A 21,473-nucleotide genomic window follows, 5' to 3' on the forward strand; every position below is an offset into this window, starting at 1 on the left:
GATTTCAGATTTTTCTTTCTTTTTTTGCACTGCAATAGACTTTAATTCATTTTCCATGAACTCTTTGAAATCCCATCCTATTTTTCTGGCCCAGTTGGATGCTACTTCTAAGCAGAGCCATGAGAGGAGTCAGCCTGAGCCCATCTGAACAACAGTAGGTGGATGTGTGGCGAGCACAGGGGGAGGGGCCCAGCACGGCAAGGACTCAGGGTTCCCGGTGACGTTTGGCCTTGGTTCCACAATCACGTGTGCCACCAGAGGTGCACGTGAACAAGCATTGTGAAGAGCCATGGGCAAAGCAGAGGCAGGCTCCCTGCCTCACCCGTTCCCCGCTCGCCACACCCATGTCCTCCTTGGTGCAGAAGCTGAGTTTCTGTGATTTAAGTCTTCTGAGCTGTCTGATTTATCTGCTTTTAAAAGTTTTTTTCCTTTTTTTCTTACTCAGATGATACACATGTGGTTCTAAATTTAAAGGTAAGATTTTTAAAAAACCTGATATTCTCAGTAGATAGAATTTCCTCCATAATTTTTAAGCATCTCCTATGATTGTGGGGGGAAGAAAATCTTCCCTTAAGTGTCCTTTCTTCTTGAATGTTTCTTTTAAATACTTTTAAGTCAACGAGGAAACTTTTGTTTTCCATACTTTAATAATGAAAGCAAAGTACTGAAAGGTTTAAAATCACATAATTTCTAGAATGAATACACAGTAACTACCTTGAAAACATGGAAATAGTTGCAATTTAAGTTTTTAATAATGTGATGTCATACTAATTTAAAAATTGAACATTTCTAGTAGAACTTATACACTTATCTGCTTTTTCAGCAGAAATTTTAAGCTTCCTGTAATACTAATGTGTAATGGAAAAATCAACAAAAGTTTAAAGGCTTCCTCTTCCTCTAAGTGTGGATTGAGAAGCAAGGTTTTTTATATTCTTTTGTCAGCATTTTTAAAACTTGCCTCACTGCATTTGGTGGGGTCCTTTTTGCACATGGCAAAAATGTGAAATGGCCCATTTGGCGTCTGCCTTGCGCATCTCTGCTCTGCGTTTGAGCCATATCATGCGCTTTGTTTGTTTGTTTGTTTGTTTTAGCAGCAGAGAGAGCAATCGAGAGGGAGATCCCATCTGCTAGTTCCCTCTACACATGCCTGCAACAGGCTGGGCTGGGCCGGGCCAGGATGAGGCTGGGAGTTGGGAACTCAGTCCAGGTCACATGTGTAGCGGGAACCCACTTACTTGAGCCACTGCTGCCTCCCAGGGTCCGTGTCAGTGGGAGTTGGAGTTAGGAGCTGGATCCAGGCACTGAACCCAGGTATTCTGATGGTGGGATGTGGGTGTCTTAACTGCTAGGCCAAGGGCCTCCTCTCACATGTTTTGGAAAGTAAACGGATGGCCTGTTGCTCCTATGACTGTGTGAAAGGACCCAGTCACTGAACTCACAGGCAAAAAGGCAGGTGGAGGGTGCAGATAGGACTTCCCTCGCTGCCTCAGAGAACCCACCAGGAAGAAAGACCCTGCAGGTTTGAGTCACTTATATAAAGCAGTAGAGGTATGGGAATCTGGCCTGGTGGTTAAGATGCATGGGTTTGATGCCTGACTCCAGCTTCCTGCTACTGCAGACCATGGAACATAGTGGCCGTAACTCAAGTGATTGGGTTCCTGACAACCCTGGAGGAGATCCAGATTCCATTCCTGGCTCCCAGCTTCAGCCCAACTCAGTCCCAGCTGATGCTGGTGTCTGGGGTGTGAATCAGCAGGTGGGAGTTCTCTGTTGGGCTCTCAAAAACAAAAGCAAAAAAACATTGGACACTCAAGTTTCTAAAGCAAAAACAAAAACAAAAACACACCAAACCACAGGAGGCAAAATGAAGGGGGAGGTGTGCTGATAACACCTGAAGAGTGACGTCCCAGTTGCCCGTGTCCACTTTTGGGAGGTGGGAAGCTCTGTGTTCATACTCTTGCGTTTTTCCTTCCTAGGATGAAGAGGTGTCGTTGTGTGAAAAGCTTTCACCCTCCCCAGGTATTGGCCTTTTGAATGTTGTTATGATTGAAGAGCTTACTTTTTTTTTTTTTTTTAAAGATTTATTTATTTGAAAGAGTTACAGAGAGAGGGAGAAATAGAAATATCTTCCATCCTCTGGTTCACTCCTCAGATGGCCTTAATGGCCAGGACGAAGCAGGAGCTTCATCTGAGTCTCCCACGTGGGTGGCGGAGGCCCAAACAGTTGGGCCATCTTCCACTGCTTTCCCCAGGCCATTAGTAGGGACCCGGATCACAAGCGGAGCCTCTGACACATGAACCGGCATCCCATGTGGGATACCTGAATACCTGAGCCTGGATCACGCATAAAGCAAAGAGGCTGATTTAGCTCATAGTTTTGGAGGATAACAGTCTAAAGTCAAGTGGCCTGCTTTGTTCAACCTCTGGTCAGGGCTATGTGGCAGGCAGCATGTGAGGGAGTGGGAGCGGGGGACATGTGTGAGAGGAATCACACGGTGAAACAGGACATCAGAGGGCTTCTGCGGTCAGGCTCACTCTTCTGTAACAGCTCGCTCTCGCAGGAGCTGCCCGGGGCTCCTGTAGGAATTCTCTTGATCGCTTCCAAGGACGACAGCCATCCCCCCCCCCTTCACCACTTAAAGGCCCCACCACCTTTTCATATGATCACACTGGGGACCACGCCTCTGTCACGTGAGCCTTTGAGAGACAAACCCAAACCCTGTCTATACCCCCACCGTTCATCCTCCAGGTCAGATTGGAGTGATTTTCACCCTCTGTCTCAACATCTTTAGGGCCATACTCTGGGAGACCGCCAGAACTCTGGCTTCTGGTCCATAAGTTAGGTCCATTCTATGTTACAGGTATTCTGCTGTCTAGCCCATGACTTGAATTTATGTTATTAATCAAAATGTTGACTCTGGTGCGATACTGACTTGTATCTCTGAGAATCCTACTACACTCATTCCGGTGTTACTGTCTGGGCTGCAGCCCCTCTTTCCTTTCTTGTTTGACTTTGGTGCATCTCTTGGCTCAGTTACTTGATGCTTTATGGTGTAGGCACATCCTGGTCCCTAGAGGCCTGTCTAGGATGTTGTGTGTCCACTACAGGCTGCTTGGAGAGGGGAGACCAGCCAGACTGCCAGGTGTGCAGCTTGTCTCCTGTGACTGACAGGCAGGGGCAGGATGTACAATCAGCCAGGCGATGTGGGATCCCTCTCTTCCTCCTGGGCTTCTACAGACCCCTGACCTACCTTGCGTCTCTGACCTCAGATTCTGAATGTCCTGCCCGGGGAGGGGCCCACATTTTACTGGTGCTGCCCGGCCCAGGGAGGTGATTCCCTTGCTACTTCTGCTCTTGTGCTGTAACTAGCCCTGCCTCAGCTCTTTGCAGGCTGTGTGGTGTCACTGCTCCTACCAGGTCAAGGTGTATCCCTGCAACCACTCCCCTTTTTGTGACTCACCTCTTGTACTTTGTAGGCCGTGGCTTTGTCTTCAATCTAATCTCCTCTGTTTTCCCTCTGGAATTCCTTGTGGTTCCGTTCTTGTGTCCAGTGTAACTGTGGGATTACCCATTTCTTAGCCTGTCCTTTCGTGTTCTAGGGACTGGGTGTATGTATGTTGGGTCAGGAGAGGCTCTCTGAAGCCCCCAGCTCTCCCACTCTTGTCTGTTCACGGGACATCTGCCTCTACCTCTACTGGGAGGTGTGCCCTCCTTTTGATGTGGGAGAAGTAGGGTTTAATTTTATTAATCTAGGTCCTTAGCTCTTACTTAAAAAGTATTTCAAGCACAGGCACATATATAGTGCACAAGGTGATAAAGTTTATTCAGAAGGTAAGAAAGCAAACACACACACAGGCGTAGTTAGAGTGGGCCAAAGAGAGAAGAGGATGAGGGAGAGGAAGTAGAGAAGGAACACCCTCAACACCTTCTCTCTTTGGAAGAGAGCAAGCACGTTCCAGTGCCTTCTTTTATGAGGTAGTGTCATCACCCGGGAGTTTGTGACACCTCCCTGAAATTTCACGTGGAGCTTAATATGCATTTTTACTTGGCAGCCCTTCCTCAGGTCCCAGATGAAAATTGGGTATCCTTGGAAAGGGTCTGACAGACAAATAGGATAGAATTGCAGAGGGCAGGGCCATGTGGTTTATGACCTCCTGCACAGCTAACTATTTTACTCCATATTTAGAATGAGTGTCTCTCCATAGAATACCTATCTCTGTTGTCCTCCAACTTTTATTGCTATTCCTACTTTTAAAATTTTTTAAAGGATTTATTTATTTATTTATTTATTTATTTGAAAGGCAGAGTTACACACAGAGAGAGGCAGAGTCAGAGAGAGAAGTCTTCCATCATTGGTTCACTCCCCAAATGGCCCCAGTGGCCAGAGCTTGGCCAGGCCATAGCCAGGAGCCAGGCCAGGAACTTCATCCGAGACTCCCACCGGGGTGCAGGGGCCCAAGTACTTGTGCCATCTTCTGCTGCTTTCCCAGGTGCATTAGCAGGGAGCTGGATTGGAAGTGGAACAGCTGGGACTCAAACTCACTTGCATATGGGATGCCAGCACTGCAGGTGGCAGTTTAACCCACTGTGCCACAACACTGGCCTCTTAATTTTGTTTTTAATTTATTTGAAAGGCAGAGAGAGATAGTTCACTTCCCAAATACCAACAAGAGCTGGGGTGAAGCCAGGCTAAAGTCAGGAGCCCAGAACTCATTCTGGGTCTCCCAAGTGGATGGTGGGGACCCAAGTACTTAGGCCATCAGCAGCTGCCTTCCAGAGTGTGCAATAGCATCAATTCCTTGTTCAAATCCTTTCTGACTCTGTTTCTCTTCTGGTGCTGACAGCTCCTCACTGACTCTCTCCAGCTGAGGTTGCCCTTGGAGCTCTGGGCCCACATCGTAACCCGAGTTGCCTGCTCCTCTCCCTTCCATCCCCACTCTTCTCCTTCACTTTGTGTTCCTTGTCAGGGTCAGTGTCAAAGGACCAAATTACAACACCTTTAACTAAAAATCTTTTTTTTTTTTTAACTTTTATTTAATGAATATAAATTTCCATAGTACAGCTCATGGGTTACAATGGCTTCCCCCTCCCAAAACTTCCCTCCCACCCCCAACCCTCCCCTTTCCCGCTCCCTCTCCCCTTCCAATCACATCATGATTCATTTTCAATTCTCTTTATATACAAAAGATCAGTTTAGTGGAAATTAGGTAACGATTTCAACAGTTTGCCCCCATATAGCAACACAGATTGAAAAAAAAAAAAAATACTGTTGGAGTACTAGTTATAGCATTAAATAAGAGTGTACAGCACATTAAAGGCAGAGATCCTACATATTATTTTTTTAACAATTAATTAATTTTCTATGCCATTTCCAATTTAACACCAGGGTTTTTTTTTTTTTTTCATTTCCAATTATCTTTATATACAGAAGATCACTTCAGTATATAATTAGTAAAGATCTCATCAGTTTGTACCCACGCAGAAACACCAAGTGTAAAAATACTGTTTCAGTACTAGTTATAGCATTACTGCACATTAGACAACACATTAAGGACAGATCCCACATGGGATGTAAGTACACAGTGACTCCTGTTGCTGACTTAACAATTTGACACTCTTGTTCATGGCGTCAGTAATCTCCCTAGGCTCTAGACATGAGTTGCCAGGGCTATGGAAGCCTTTAGGGTTCGCTGACTTTGATCTTATTCCGATAGGGTCACAGTCAAAGTGGAAGTTCTCTCCTCCCTTCAGAGAAGGGTACCTCCTTCTTTGATGGCCCCGTTCTTTCCACTGGGATCTCACTCACAGAGATCTTTCATTTAGGTCTTCTTCTTTTTTTCTTTTCCATGGTATCTTGGCTCTCCATGCCTACAATGCTCTCATGGGCTCTTCAGCCAGATCCGAATGCCTTAAGGGCTGATTCTGAGGCCAGAGTGTTGTTTAGGACATCTGCCATTCTATGAGTCTGCTGTGTATCCCACTTCCCATGCTGGATTTTTCTCTCCCTTTTTGATTCTATCAGTTAGTATTAGCAGACACTTGTTTGTGTGATCCCTTTGTTTCTTAGACCTATCCATGCCATCGAATGTGAACTGAAATTGATCACTTGGACTAGTGAGATGGCATTGGTACATGCCACCTTGATGGGATTGTATTAGAATCCCCTGGCACATTACTAACTCCATCCTTTGGGGCAAGACTAATTGTGCATGTCCCAAACTGTGCATCTCCTCCCTCTCTTTTCCCACTCTGAGATTTAACAGGGATCACTTTTCAGTTAAAATTTAAACACCTAAGAATAATTGTGTGTTAATTACAGAGTTCAACCAATAGTACTAGAACAACAACAACAACAACAAATACTAAAAAGGATAAAGTATTACATTGTATATCTATAGTCAGGACAAAAGCTGATCAGGTCGTTGTTTCTTATAGTGTCCATTTCACTTCAACAGGTTTCCCCTTTGGTGCTCAATTGTCGCCGATCAGGGAAAACAAATGGAATTTGTCTCTTTGGGACTGGCTTAATTCACTCAGCATGATGTTTTCCAGATCCCTCCATCTTGTTGCAAATGACTGGGTTTCATTGTTCCTTACTGCTGTATAGTATTCTATGGAGTACATGTCCCATAATTTCTTTATCCAGTCTACTGTTGATGGGCATTTGGGTTGGTTCCAGGTCTTAGCTATTGTGAATTGGGCTGCAATAAACATTAATGTGCAGATGGCTTTTTTTATTAGCCAAATTAATTTCCTTTGGGTAAATTCCAAGGAGTGGGATGGCTGGGTTGTATGGTAGGGTTATGTTCAGGTTTCTGAGGAATCTCCAGACTGACTTCCATAGTGGCCTAACCAGTTTGCATTCCCACCAACAGTGGGTTAGTGTCCCTTTTTCCCCACATCCTCTCCAGCATCTATTGTTGGTAGATTTCTGAATGTGAGCCATTCTCACCGGGGTGAGGTGAAACCTCATTGTGGTTTTGATTTGCATTTCTCTGATTGCTAGTGATCTTGAACATTTTTTCATGTGTCTGTTGGCCATTTGGATTTCCTCTTTTGAAAAATGACTATTGAGGTCCTTGGCCCATCTCTTCAGTGGGTTGTTTGTTCCGTTGTTGTGGTTTTTCTTGATTTCTATGTAGATTCTGGTTATCAACCCTTTATCTGTAGTATAGTTTGCAAATATTTTTTCCCATTCTGTCGGTTGCCTCTTCACTTTCCTGACTGTTTCTTTTGAAGTACAGAAACTTCTCAATTTGATGCAATCCCAAATGTTAATTTTGGTTTTGACTGCCTGTGCTCCTGGAGTCTTTTCCAAGAAGTCTTTGCCTGTACCTATATCTTGCAGGGTTTCTCCAATGCTCTCTAATAATTTGATGGTTTCTGGTCGTAGATTTAAGTCTTTAATCCACGTTGAGTGAATTTTTGTGTAAGGTGAAAGGTATGGGTCTTGCTTCAAGCTTCTGCACATGGAAATCCAATTTTCCCAGCACCATTTATTGAATAGACTGTCCTTATTCCAGGGATTAGTTTTGGATCTTTGATCAAATATAAGTTGGCTGTCAGTGTTTGGATTGATTTCTGGTGTTTCTATTCTGTTCCATTGGTCTATCCATCTGTTTCTGTACCAGTACCATGCTGTTTTGATAACAACTGCCCTGTAGTATGCCCTGAAATCTGGGATTGTGATGCCTCCGGCTTTGTTTTTGTTGTACAAGATTGCTTTGGCTATTCGAGGTCTTCTGTGTCTCCATATGAATTTCAGCATTATTTTTTCCAGATCTGAGAAGAATGTCTTCGGTATCTTGATTGGTATTGCATTGAATGTATAAATTGCTCTTGGGAGAATAGACATTTTGATGATATTGATTCTTCCAATCCATGAGCATGGAAGATTTCTCCATTTTTTGGTATCCTCTTCTATTTCTTTCTTTAAGGTTTTGTAGTTTTCATCGTAGAGATCTTTGACGTCCTTGGTTAAGTTTATTCCAAGGTATTTGATTGTTTTTGTAGCTATTGTGAATGGGATAGATCTTAGAAGTTCTTCCTCAGCCGTGGCATTGCCTGTGTATACAAAGGCTCTTGATTTTTGTGGATTGATTTTATATCCTGCTACTTTGCCAAACTCTTCAATGAGTTCCAGTAGTCTCTTAGTAGAGTTCTTTGGGTCCCCTAAATAAAGAATCATATCGTCTGCAAAGAGGGATAGTTTGAGTTCTTCCTTCCCGATTTGTATCCCTTTAATTTCTTTTTCTTGCCTAATAGCTCTGGCTAAAACTTCCAGAACTATATTGAATAGCAGTGGTGAGAGTGGGCATCCCTGTCTGGTACCAGATCTCAGCGGAAATGTTTCCAACTTTTCTCCATTCAATAGGATGTTGGCCGTGGGTTTTTCATATATTGCTTTGATTGTATTGAGGAATGTTCCTTCCATACCCAGTTTGCTTAGAGTTTTCATCATGAAAGGGTGTTGTATTTTATCAAATGCTTTCTCTGCGTCTATTGAGAGAATCATATGGTTTTTCTTCTGCAGTTTGTTAATGTAGTGTATTACGTTGATTGTTTTGCAGACGTTGAACCATCCTTGCATACCAGGGATAAATCCCACTTGGTCTGGGTGGATGATCTTTCTGATGTGTTGTTGCATTCTATTGGCCAGAATTTTATTGAGGATTTTTGCATCTATGTTCATCAGGGATATTGGTCTGTAATTCTCTTTCAATGCTGCATCTTTCTCCGGCTTAGGAATTAAGGTGATGCTGGCTTCATAGAAAGAATTTGGGAGGATTCCCTCTTTTTCGATTGTTCTGAATAGTTTGAGAAGAATTGGAGTTAGTTCTTCTCTAAATGTCTGGTAGAACTCAGCAGTGAATCCATCTGGTCCTGGGCTTTTCTTTGTTGGGAGGGCCTTTATTACTGTTTCAATTTCTGTGTCAGTTATGGGTCTGTTTAGGTTTTCTATGTCTTCCTGGCTCAATTTAGGTAGGTTGTATGTGTCCAAGAATCTGTCCATTTCTGATAGATTTCCCTGTTTGCTGGCATACAAGTCCTTGTAGTAATTTCTGATGATTCTTTTTATTTCTGTGGTGTCTGTTGTTACGTTTCCATTTTCATCTCTGATCCTATTGATTTGGGTCTTTTCTCTTCTTTTTTTAGTTAGTTGGGCCAATGGGGTGTCAATTTTGTTTATTTTTTCAAAGAACCAGCTCCTTGTTTGGCTGATTTTTTGTAATGTTTTTTTTGATTCAATCCTGTTGATTTCTTCTTTGATTTTAATTATTTCCCTTCTTCTACTGGGTTTGGGTTTGGTTTGCTGCAGATTTTCTAGATCCTTGAGGTGACTTGAAAGCTCATCTATTTGGTGTCTCTCCAATTTCTTGATGTAGGCACCTATTGATATAAACTTTCCTCTTAATACTGCTTTTGTTGTATCCCATAGGTTTTGGTATGTTGTGCTGTTATCCTCATTTACTTCCAGAAAGTTTTTGATTTCTCTTTTAATTTCTTCTATGACCCATTGTTCATTCAGGAGCATGTTGTTCAATCTCCATGTGTTCGAACGTGCTCTGGGGATTCCCGAGTTGCTAATTTCCAATTTCATTCCTTTGTGGTCTGAGAAGTTGCATGGTATGATTCTAATTCTCTTGAATTTGCTGAGACTTGCTTTATGGCCTAGTATGTGGTCAATCCTAGAGAAGGTTCCATGCACTGCTGAGAAGAATGTAAAGTCCTTAGATGTAGGATGAAATGTTCTGTAGATATCTGTTAGATCCATTTGGGCTATAGTGTCATTTAAATCTGCTGCCTCCTTGTTGATCTTCTGTCCTGTTGATCTGTCTATCTCTGAGAGTGGAGTATTGAAGTCCCCCAGTACTATTGTATTGGGGTCTAAGTCTCCCTTTAAGTCCCTTAACAAGTCTTTTAAATAAGCTGGTGCCCTGTGATTAGGTGCATATACATTGACAATCCTTATATCTTCCTGTTGAATGGATCCCTTAATCATTAAATAGTGCCCCTCTTTGTCTCTCCTGACAGTTTTTGTGGTAAAGTTTATGTTGTCTGATATTAAGATGGCTACGCCCGCTCTTTTTTCATTTCTGTTGGCATGGTATATCTTTTTCCAGCCTTTCACTTTCAGTCTGTATGGATCATTGTTGGAAAGATGAGTTTCTTGTAAGCAGCAAAAAGATGGGTTTTGTTCCTTAACCCAGTCAGCCAATCGGTGTCTTTTAACTGGACAGTTCAAGCCATTAACATTCAATGTGACTATTGAGAAGGAGTAACTTTGCCCTGCCATTTGCCAAAGATATTTTCTAATATCTGGTTTGAGATTCTTGTGGTCTTTTGCTGTGAGGTTTCCTTCCTTTACCTTCCTTCATATTGGTTACCGTGTTTCTGTGTTTCTGTATGCAACACATCTTTAAGCATCTTTTGCAGGGCAGGACGAGTGGCGACAAATTCTTTCAATTTCTGTTTGCTGTGAAAGGTCTTTATTTCACCTTCATTCACAAATGAGAGCTTTGCAGGATATAATATTCTGGGCTGGCAGTTTTTCTCTCTTAGTACCTGGGCTATATCTCGCCATTCTCTCCTGGCTTGTAGGGTTTCTGATGAGAAGTCAGCTGTGAGTCTAATTGGAGATCCTCTGAGAGTAATCTGACGTTTCTCTCTTGCACATTTTAGGATCTTTTCTTTGTGTTTCACTGTGGTGAGTTTGATTACAACATGTCGTGGTGAGGTTCTCTTTTGGTCATGTTTATTAGGGGTTCTATGGGCTTCCTGTACTAGGATGTCTGTCCTTCTCCAAACCTGGGAAATTTTCTGCTAGTATCTCACTAAAAAGGCCTTCTAACCCTTTCTCCCTTTCCATGCCTTCAGGAACTCCTAGAACCCGAATGTTGGGTTTTTTAATAGTATCCTGTAGGTTCCTGACAGTATTTTTTAGATTTCTGATTTCTTCTTTTCTTTGATTTGACTGTTTCCTTTCCTGTTCTCTGTCTTCTAATTCCGAAATTCTCTCTTCTGCTTCGCCCATTCTGTTTTTAAGGCTCTCTAATGTGTTTGTCATTTGATCTATTGAGTTCTTCATTTCATTGTGGTTTTTTCTCACTATCTCAATTTCCTTTTCTACTAGTTGTTTCATTTCATTTTGATTCCTCCTTAATATTTCATTTTCACGGGAGAGATTTTCTATCTTGTCCATTAAGGATTTCTGTAGTTCAAGAATTTGTTTTTGAGAACTTCTTAATGTTCTTATCAATTTTTTGAGATCTGCTTCTTGCATTCCCTCTATCTCTTCCTCTTCATAATCTTGCATTGGCGTGCCTTGTTCACTAGGGGGCGTCATAGTGTTGCTCTTGTTACCTCGGCTTCTATGTTTGTTGTTTGTCATGTTGGAGATAATTTATGGTGGTTTTTTTTTATTTGCTGTGGTGTTTTTTTTTTTTCTCGTTATACTATTCCCCTAAGTGAGCTGACTGCTTTGTTGGAGCCTTAGGGGCTGTGATGGGTGTGGCCAGAGAGCTGTGCTTCAGGTAAACTCTTCAGGTTTAAGGCTGTGTAAAGAGCGTCCCAGATTGCTCACTCTCTTGCTCCTTGCTGGCTCGCTTTCTCTCTCTCTTTTTTTTTTTTTTTGACTCAGTTGGGAGTGGAGTTGAGGGTAGTTGAAATCTGGCCTCTGTGAGTATTCGTTTGATCTACCCCTGGGACCACACACAGAGTTTACCTAGCCCTCAATGTGTTCTCCAGTTTCGCTAAAGTTACTGAGTTTGGCTGCGCTTTACATATGTAAAATCGCGGTGCTCTTTGTTTTGCTTGGTGAGTGAAGGGAGAGGCCTCTTTTCCCTCCCCCCAGTTTTTCGGGTTTCTGAGGTCTCTGTCTTACCCTCCTCGGTTCCCGCGCTGGCGAGAATCTGTGGCTCTGGCTCCTCTCCTGCCGCTCGGTCCGTCCTGGTCGGCTCTCTACGCGGTGGGCTCCCTGCAAGTCCTCCGTGTCCCATCCACAAGATCCGGAAGCGCCTCCTCTGCAGTTTTTTTCTTGAGTCTTTTCCTGAGGCTTTTTGTTCACTCTCCAAATGCCTACAAGGGCCAGCCAGGGCTGAACTGGGGCAACAGCCAGGAGTCAGGAACTCAATCCAGATCTCCCTTATGGTTGGCAGGAATCCAATCACTTAAGCCATCATCACTGCATCCCATGGTGTGCATTATCAACTAAAAATCTTAATTGGCTGTATTAATGATTGGAGAATGGGGCAATACTTCATTCTAAAGAAATAGATCGCTTCTCGGCCTTTTGGCTAAGATCAAGTGTAAAAAAATAGAATGAGGGTTCCAGTGAGCTGAGCAGAAAAGTTTGGCTTTATGGACAGAGAGGACTGAAGAAAGCAGAAACAATTACAAGTTACTATCCTTGGAAGGCAGGGCCAGGGAGACAGAACAATAGGAAAGTTAACTGATTAGTTAAGGTCGGGCTGCTTTTCATAAGGATTAGAGATTGTCAGGCCTATTTGAGAAATCTGGTTATTGTCTCTTTCTCCTCCCTGAGGTCAGGTAACAGCTTGCTCAGTTGAGTAACCCCACTTTCATGTTTAGTCTGCTCATACTATAGGGGTTAGTCCAAAACAGTGGCCTCCTATAGTTTTTTTAAAAGATTTATTTATTTATTTGAAAGAGAGAGAAGAAGCAGAAAGAGAAATCTTCCATCGCTGGATTACTCCCCAATTGGCTGCAATGGCTGGAGCTGCGCTGATCTGAAGCTAGCTGCCAGGAGCTTCCTCTAGGTCTTCCCATGCCAGTGCGGGGGCCCAAGGACTTGGGCCATCTTCTGCTTTCCCAGGCCGCAGCAGAGAGCTGGACAGGAAGTGGAGCAGCTGGGACTTGAACTGGCATCCGTATGGGATGCCGGCACTGCAGGCACGGCTTTACCCGCTACGCCACAGCGCTGGCCCCCTCCTATAATTTTTATCTTGACAGTGGTCATTCTTGAATTGCTCCCCCCCTTACTTCCCACACCAACCTAGTCCTGATCCCTGTCAGGTTTTTTCTGCTGACCTTCTGTCATACTTCCTTTCCTCTCTGTCTCCACTCTAGTGCTGACCCTTGGAGCCTCTCAGTTGGATCTCATTGCGATCCATTGTTCCAGTTTTCACACCTCTGCCTGTGTGACAGCAAGCCATAGTGACACCATATTGAGTCTCACCTTTCCATTCCGACCTCCCTCTCACCCTCAGAAGGACACTGCCCACCTGGCAGCCCAACCGGCCCCACTTTCCACCCATAAAGTTGCAGTCACCACAAGGCTGGCTGATAAGGTCTGCAAGCACAGCAGCATGCCCAAGGGGCTAGCTCCTACAGCGTAGTAAAGGGACGCTGTGCACGTGCTCCCACCCAGCTCCCTGCCAGCCCACACCTGTGTAGGACCTTGCCTCTCCCGTGGCAGTGCGGCCTCAGCACCCTCCCCGCTCTGGGATCCTGCATGTGTGATAGCGAGTCTCAGGATTCCTTCTCAGGTGGGGGTGGGGCGCATTAGGTGCTCGATTGACCTTCAGGTGTCACCTCAAACCCTTTCTGACTCCTGGTGACCTGCAGATGAAGCCTCCACGCTGTCTCACAAAGCACAGGGCTTGCTTTCAGCTCCCTTCTGCCATCTCTCTTGCGGCCATGCACATGCCTTTTCCTGGGCAGCCATTCGCTTTCCAGGGACAGAAGACCACAGCACCAGGCCTGGTAGGAAGTAGATGCTCACATGGTTTGTGCAATGAAACCTTAGGAGATTATGATGGAGAGGTATAAGTAGCAATTAATATGTTAAAGCTTTCTCTCATCCCATCTCAGATATAACTGGTGGAGCATGTCAGATATGTAAAAAAAAAGCCCGAGAAAAGTTCAAGGAATTAAGCGAAGAAAATTTGCTCCTGATCAATAAAAATCAAGAACTTATCCTTGAACTGCATGTAATGAAAGAAGCGATGAGAGAACTGCATTTAAAATGCAAGAGGCTGGAAGACGACAGCTGTGCGCTGCAGGAAGCCGAGAAAGCGTCCTCTCAGGGAGGTGAGCCAGGCGCGCGGTTGTTCCATTGCTAAGGAATACGTAACACTTCACTCCTTGTATTCTTGCCGTGTTGACATTGTACGTTGTACATATTGTTATTTTATATGTGATACTGAAGATTCTTTCATTAATATTATGCTTTTTGAAGTTTGGTTTCATCTGCTATGTCATTACTATTGTTTAGCTAAAGAAATTCTGATACTTCTCTTGGAACTTGATGCTTGGCATAGTACCTTTTAAACATTTTAAAAAATTATTATTTTGGCCGGCACCGTGGCTTAACAGGCTAATCCTCCACTTTGCGGCGCTGGCACACTGGGTTCTAGTCCCGGTTGGGGCGCCGGATTCTATCCCGGTTGCCCCTCTTCCAGGCCAGCTCTCTGCTATGGCCCGGGAAGGCAGTGGAGGATGGCCCAAGTGCTTGGGCCCTGCACCCCATGGGAGACCAGGAGAAGCACCTGGCTCCTGGCTTCGGATCAGCGAGATGCGCCGGCCGCAGCGGCCATTGGAGGGTGAACCAACGGCAAAAAGGAAGACCTTTCTCTCTGTCTCTCTCTCTCTCTCACTATCCACTCTCCCTGTCAAAAAAAATATATATATTATTTTAATAATTTGACTGGAAAGTGAGAATGAGACACACAGAGAAATCTTCTGTCCATTGGTTCACTTGCCAAATGCCCATACCATAAGCTGGGGCTGAACCAGGATGAAGCCGGGAGCCTCCAGAACACAATCTGGGTCTCCCGTGTGGGTGGCAGGAGTGGCAGGGACCCAAATACTTAACCCATCATGTTAACTTAACCCATGCCTGCCTCCCAGGTGCATATTAGCAGGAAGCTAGGTTGGAAGCAGAGGACCTAGGTCTTGAACCAGAAACTCTGATATGAGATGCAGGCATCCCAAGTGGCGTGTTAACTGCTGTTCTAAATGCCCTTCCCAGCATAATGTCTTACATGTATCTCATGTCAGTTTTTATCCCTGTGAGCATCATATAAAAGTGTCTCTTTTACCACATATTAACCAGCATTTTCCTTGCTAATTTGATAGACACAAAGAGAAAGAAATTATATTTTAGTTTGTATTTCTTTTATTATTGATGAGTTTGAATTTTTTTCATATCCTTACAGGTCATTTTCTTTCTCTTTCATAAACTTTCTACCTTTAAATTTATATACTTCAGGTTTTTCTTATTGATTTGTGGGAACTTTTTATATACTGAAGATTTTAGTCATTTGTCAACATATGTAATATTTTATTAGTTTAATGATAATACAACTAAATCTATAGGATTTTTTCTTTTGTTACTTTATACCTTGGTGTTAAATCATTTTTTAACTCTAAGCTTATATAAAATATTCACCAATTTTTTTTAATATGTCTGTAAGACTAATATTATGACCTAAGTTTTCTTCATGTAGACCCTGCATCTTTCTTGTCTTAGGCACATTTATTTCTAGATACCTACTGTTATTTGTGCTGTTACCCTGTGGGATCTGTTTACTATTATTTTTTCTAATAGGACAATGCTATTTGGGAAGATTATAAGTTCTAAAATTTCCATTATTTTTAAAGACTCATTTATTTGAAAGATAGAGTCACAAAGAGGCAGAGGCAGAGAGAGAGGTCTTCCATCCGCTGGTTCACTCCCCAAATGGCAGCAATGGCTGGAGCTGTGCCCATCCAGAGCCAGGAGCCAGGAGCTTCCTCCTGGTCTCCCACGCAGGTGCAGGGGCCCAAGGACCCAGGCCATCCTACACTGCTTTCCCAGGCCATAGCAGAGAGCTGGATGAGAAGTGGAGCAGCCGGGACTCAAACCGGTGCCCATATAGGATGCTGGCTGGCACTGTAGGCAGCAGCTTTACCCACTACACCACAGCACATGATTTTTCTAGGCAAATATTTTTCTTTTGTTTTCTTTTCCTTTCTTTCTTTTTTTCTTCTCCTTTTTTTTTTTTTTTTAAAGATTTATTTATTTATTTTAAAGGCAGAATTACAGAGAGGCAGAGGTAGAGAGAAATCTTCCATCCTTTGGCTTGCTCCCCAAATGGCTGCAATGGCTAGAGCTGAACTGATCTGAAGCCAGGAACCAGGAGTTTCTTCTGGGTCTCCTACACGGGTGCAGGGGCCCAAGGACTTGGGCCATCTTCTGCTTTCCCAGGCCATAGCAGAGAGCTGGATCGGAAGTGGAGTAGCCTGCCTCGAAACGTCACCCATATGGGATGCCGGCCCTGCAGGTGGCTACTTTATCTGCTACACCACAGTGCTGATCCCCAGTGCATACATTTTTCTATCATGTGACACAATGGCTATTTCTTTTCAATTTAAAATTTTATTTTACATTATTGTACATGTAAAAACTTTAAAAACAATTAACTATTCAATGTTAGTTACTTTATTTACCACACACATTTCACTGCCAATACAAGCCTAAAAGGATTAGCAATTATATAAAATTTTCATTAACTTCTTATAATATTAACTTAATTTTTTTTGGAAGTTGCTGAACCTGAATTACTTTATCTAAGGAAACAAGCTCAAGAATTGGTGGATGAAAACGACGGGTTGAAAATGACCATCCATCGTTTGAATGTAGAACTGAGTCGATATCAAACAAAATTTAGGCATTTGTCCAAGGAAGAGGTAATGTTTCCAATTATGAAAAACCAAGCTTCTCGGGTTTTCTTTTATCCCTTACTGATGAATTGATTCTCAACTCTCAGGCATTCTTGTTTATTATAGTCTGGTATAAAAAATAGATGCATCCAAAGCATAGTCTTTGTGAGGATCATTCCGTTGCCTGCCTTCCTTTCCCAAACACATCCAGTAGACACTCCATATGAAACAGTGGGCTGATGTAGAAACGTATAACGGACGAAAAGTCTGTCTGCTGCTCCATGCTCAGACCTGTTCTCAAGGTTACAGTTGGTGCTCGTCAGTGCACAAACTCAGAAAACAAACAAATGAGTTCTTACTTTTTGGGAATGACTGCAGAATTCAATTGCACAGACTTGCTGAGCAAGCTGCTCAGATGCTGTGAGGAGTACAAGAGAACCAGAACCTCAGGCCCTGTTCTCAGGGAACAGACTTCCCAGGTCCGAGCCTTCTGCAGGGCTATGGGGTGCTGTGCAAGCAGGCCCAGGGACAGCCCACCCGCCCCAGGCACTCCTTTTCTGCCCTGTGCAAATGCCACATTCTCTTTGAGAGTCTTCTCTGATCACTACAGCTGGAAGTGATATCTCTTAAACTATTGCAGGGTGTTTGTTGTTGTTGTTGTTTGTTGTGTTGGTCTTAAGAGATTGATAGCTTGCTGCCCTGTACACTTTCCTGTGTTTTATGTTCATGTATGTTGGAAGACTTATCTCTGTAATTAGTCCATAAAATCCTTAACAAGGATCGTTTCACAATGTCTGCAAGGACTTAATGAGTTTACAATGTTGACTGAATGCATGAGTGATGAGGTAGATGTTAAGGTGAACGCATTGGAAAGTTTTTGTTCAACAAGAAAGTATCCTGTCAGGGCCATTGCTTGCCTGTGAGATTTGCCCTCCTGCTATAAACAACTGAAGCACTAGGCAGACCGTAGGGAAGTGTGTCAGCCTCGTGCTGCAGGCAGCCCTGGGCTGCAGTTCCTGGGAGCAGGGGCATAGGTGGGCCTGTGATCACCTCTGCTTTCTGCTCGGAGGCAATGAACCCGAACAGCACAGCGATCTTGCTGGTTCACGGGATAGACTTGGAGAGGCTGAGGAGACTAGAATGTGCAGGGCTAGGCTACCAGAAAGGAGCTCTGGGGAGAGAGAAGTGTAGAAACCCACAGGAGATTGCTTGGAGGTGTTTGTTAAATACTAACCTATACATGTTTAGGTTGAAACTCTGAGGCTGGGCAGAAAACAAACAGGGAGCTGGGAGCTCCCGTGGCACTGGGAGACCAGCCACGTCATGGAGCCCTTGTTGAATGCTGTGCCGTTGAGCAAGGAGCCCAGAAGGGCCACACTTCAGTAGTATAGCTAACCTAGCCTTTCAGCAGAGATCACCCAGACCGCCATAACCAGAGGAGAAAGCAAGCCTCCAATTCATCAAGCCCATCCACTAGTAACTTAAGTGCCTGCACAGAGAAAAGTAAGCCAGCACCGTTTAAAGGAGGACAACAAAATCCGGGCACTCACCAAATACTCAAAAAGTGCAGCATCCCATAAAATGTTACTAGATGTGTTTCAGATTTTAAAAGATGAAAAAGACTGGACAGCTAAGTGTAACCAGTGTGGATTCTTTTTTTCCCCACAATTATTAAATTGCTTACTTGAAAGTAAGAGCAAAGTGAGAGCAAGAGAGAGAAATCTTCATCTGCTGGTTTACTCTCCAAGTGGCCATAACAGCCAGGTCTGGGCCAGATGGAAGTCAAGATCCGGGATCTCCATTGTGGTCTCCCTCCTGGGTGGTGGGGCCCTAGTACCTGGGCCATCATCTGTAACCTTCCCAGGCACATTGGTTAGGAAGCTGTATTAGACACAGAGTAGCAAGCACTGCAGAATGTGGAATGGTGGTGTCGCGAGCAGCAGCCTAATCCTGTGTGCCATGACGTGAGTTGGAAGATAGTCCCCTAGGTTAGAAAACAGTGTTAGAGCAATGTTTCTTGATTTTATGATAACACTATGGTGAAGTAAGTGAAAAGTTTTGTTCTTAGGAAATATACACTATTTAGAGGAAAGGGGGCCTTGTATTTATAAATTACTCTCAAACATTGCAGAAAAAGGGTTTTTTTAATCCGTTTAGGTGGATGATGCCCATTGTAGATTAATATGTAAGACCTGATACTTCAGAGGAGGTATAGCTTAATGTGTCTTCAATGTGTGCTTCCTTCTTAGAGTTTAACTATTGAAGGCCTCCCATCAAAGGGCCCTATACCACCCTGGTTGGTAAGTAAACATTATTCACTTTCATCCTCATATTTTCTAGACTATATATGCATGGCTATTAAACACTGTTCCAAAATAAATATATTTTCTTGCCTTTTTTTTTAAATTGCTGATTGTGTGTGTAAGAAATATAGTAATCACCTTTTGTTCCATTCTCTCCAGTTGGATATAAAGTACCTGTCTCCATTGTTGTTGGCTTATGAGGACAGAATGAAAGAGAAGGATGAGCTCAATGCCACCCTCGAGGTAGGTTGGCAGTATCTCAGGAGAGACAGGGTTTATAAGAAGTCAGATGGTTGCAAACTTGGAGGAAATGTGTTGGAGCTAGGTGTGCCCAACATGTGGTAGATACTCTAAAGGCTTGTTAAAGGACAGTCAGGAGGAAGTGAAGAAGGAGTGTGTTAGGAAATGAGGGAGGGAACAGAGGAGGAACGGAAGGAGTGATTGACAGAGCAGGGGCAGGGTGAGTAGGGATCATGGAAGGAGGGAGGGAGGGACCGAGTAGGGCTGCATTGCAGGCTGTGGTTTCCTGAACAGGCAGGACTGGGACCTTGGAGGGCAGAGGAAGCAGCAATGGGAAACATTTCTCTTCTGGGACTGTGCAGCTGCAACCAGCACCATTAAGAGGGAGATAATGGGCAGGCAGGGGAAGGTAATCAGTTGGGGATGATTTGGACAATCTTAGATGCTGTTCCCTCCCTCCTTTTTTTCTTTCTCTTTCTTTCTTTCTCTCTCTCTTTTAGAGAGAAATGAGAGCGAGAGAGAACTCTTATTCCCTGGCTCATTCTCCAAATGCTCCCTATGACTGGGACTGGGTCAGGACAGAGTGGGAAGCTAGAAACTCAGTTCAGGTCTCCCATGTGGGTGGCAGGGACTCAGGTACTTGAGCCATCACCTGCTGCCTCCCAGGGTACCCATTAGCAGGAAGCTGGACTCAGAAGCAAACCCAGGACTTGAACAAGCTACTCTGAAATGGGATGTGAGTATCGTAACCGCTGTAATAAATGCTTGTCCCCTTAGATGCTTCTTAATTCTAGAAGAGCTGATTCTAGGGAAGTCCAGGTATTGAACTGTTGGAAGTGGTTGGGGAGTGAGCTGTTTTGATTTATTTTTTGAGAGATGGAAATAGAGTACTCCCATCCACTGGTTCACTCCCCAAATGCCTGCAATGGCCAGGTGGTTGAAGCCAGGAGCCAGGAATGCAGTCCAGGTCTCCACAGTGGGTAGCAGGAATCCAGTTACTTGAGCCTTCACTGCTGTCTCCCATGATCTGCATTAGTAGGAAGATTGAACCAGAGTTGGAGCCAGGAATTTTCTCCAGTGTGGTACACAGGCATCGTAACTGTTAGGCTAAACACTCACTCCAGGAAGTGAGGTTTTGTTCTCTTCTACCTCCTTCCCCTCTGCTTGGTGGGAATGGCTTCTGGCAGCAGAGCGCATTCCAGTTATGCGGGAGACCAAGCCTGTGTAGGCGTTGTAGGTATAGCTCCTATCTTTAGGTGATGCATTCCTCTGGGTTCCTCATTTAGGGACCGTTGGAATTGGAAGGATCCAAGGAGGGATGTGTATTAGTTTCTGTAGGATTCTGAGCTGAAAGAGTCCTAAGGCCCAGCGGTTCAGACATGCACATTCCATGCTGGAGTACCTAGGTTCGACTCCTGTGTCCACCTCCCGATTCCAGCTTCCTGCCAGAGCAGACCCTGGGAGGCAGCAGTGATACCTCCCTGCTACCCCTGTGGAAGAACTAGGTTGTGTTCCTGATCCCAGCTGTAGCCCAGCCCATTTGGGGAGTGATCAGCAGATGGGAGCTCTCTGTCTTTTTTGTTTGTTTGTTTGTTTTTTCTCTCTCTCTCTCTCCTGGTTATTCCAGGCATCTGGGGAGTGATCAGCATGTTAGCGCTCTCTCTGTCTCCCTACTCCTATTCCAGCTCTACACACACACACTCATTTCTTGACCTCTGAAATTAAAAAAACAAAAGCAAGAACTTATAAGGAAAAGTTACCCACTGTGCCTCAATACCGCCCCACACTTAATTTTCTAAGAGGCTGAATTAATCTTCTAACTGCTTAAAAATTAGTCCTAGTAATAAAATTGCTGTTTGGTACTGCTTCGGAGTCGAAGTCAGCACTGCAAAGGGACAGTTCATAAACGTTTCAGGCATCGGGAGCTGCTCAGCTTCCGTTTACAAGTCCTCAGCTCCGCCATTGTAGCTTGGAAGCTGCTGTGGACGGTGTGCAGACGATAGGCGTGGCTCTGTCTCAGTCACACTTTGTTGTGGTTGTGTTTAATGTTAATTTAATTTATCTGAAAGGCAGATAGAGAAAGATCTCCCATACACTGATTTATCCCCCAAAAGGCTACAACAGCTGGGGTTGGGCCAGGCTGAGACCTGGAGCTGGGAACTCCATCTAGGTCTCCATATGTTCAGCAGGGCCTCAAGCACTCGCACTATCATCTACTGTAGTGACTTTAAATAACAGGCTTTCTTGTGGTTGCCATGGAACAA

General features: G+C 44.0%; 1 protein-coding gene across 1 annotated transcript in view; it reads left to right on the forward strand.

The window, feature by feature from the left end:
* Positions 1 to 445: 445 nt before the first annotated feature.
* The window catches only part of LOC133755618 (centrosomal protein of 89 kDa-like), a gene marked incomplete at both ends in the record, with an annotated part of 31,643 nt that continues 10,615 nt past the window's right edge, over positions 446 to 21,473 (forward strand). Inside the window, 6 exons of the mRNA XM_062185693.1 lie at positions 446 to 474; positions 1,977 to 2,019; positions 13,835 to 14,053; positions 16,551 to 16,693; positions 18,916 to 18,966; positions 19,129 to 19,212. Coding sequence (XP_062041677.1) covers positions 446 to 474; positions 1,977 to 2,019; positions 13,835 to 14,053; positions 16,551 to 16,693; positions 18,916 to 18,966; positions 19,129 to 19,212 — 569 coding nt within the window. The remainder of the gene's footprint in view (positions 475 to 1,976; positions 2,020 to 13,834; positions 14,054 to 16,550; positions 16,694 to 18,915; positions 18,967 to 19,128; positions 19,213 to 21,473) is intronic.

Source organism: Lepus europaeus, unplaced genomic scaffold, assembly GCF_033115175.1.
Source record: "Lepus europaeus isolate LE1 unplaced genomic scaffold, mLepTim1.pri SCAFFOLD_632, whole genome shotgun sequence".
Classification (NCBI taxonomy): domain Eukaryota; kingdom Metazoa; phylum Chordata; class Mammalia; order Lagomorpha; family Leporidae; genus Lepus; species Lepus europaeus.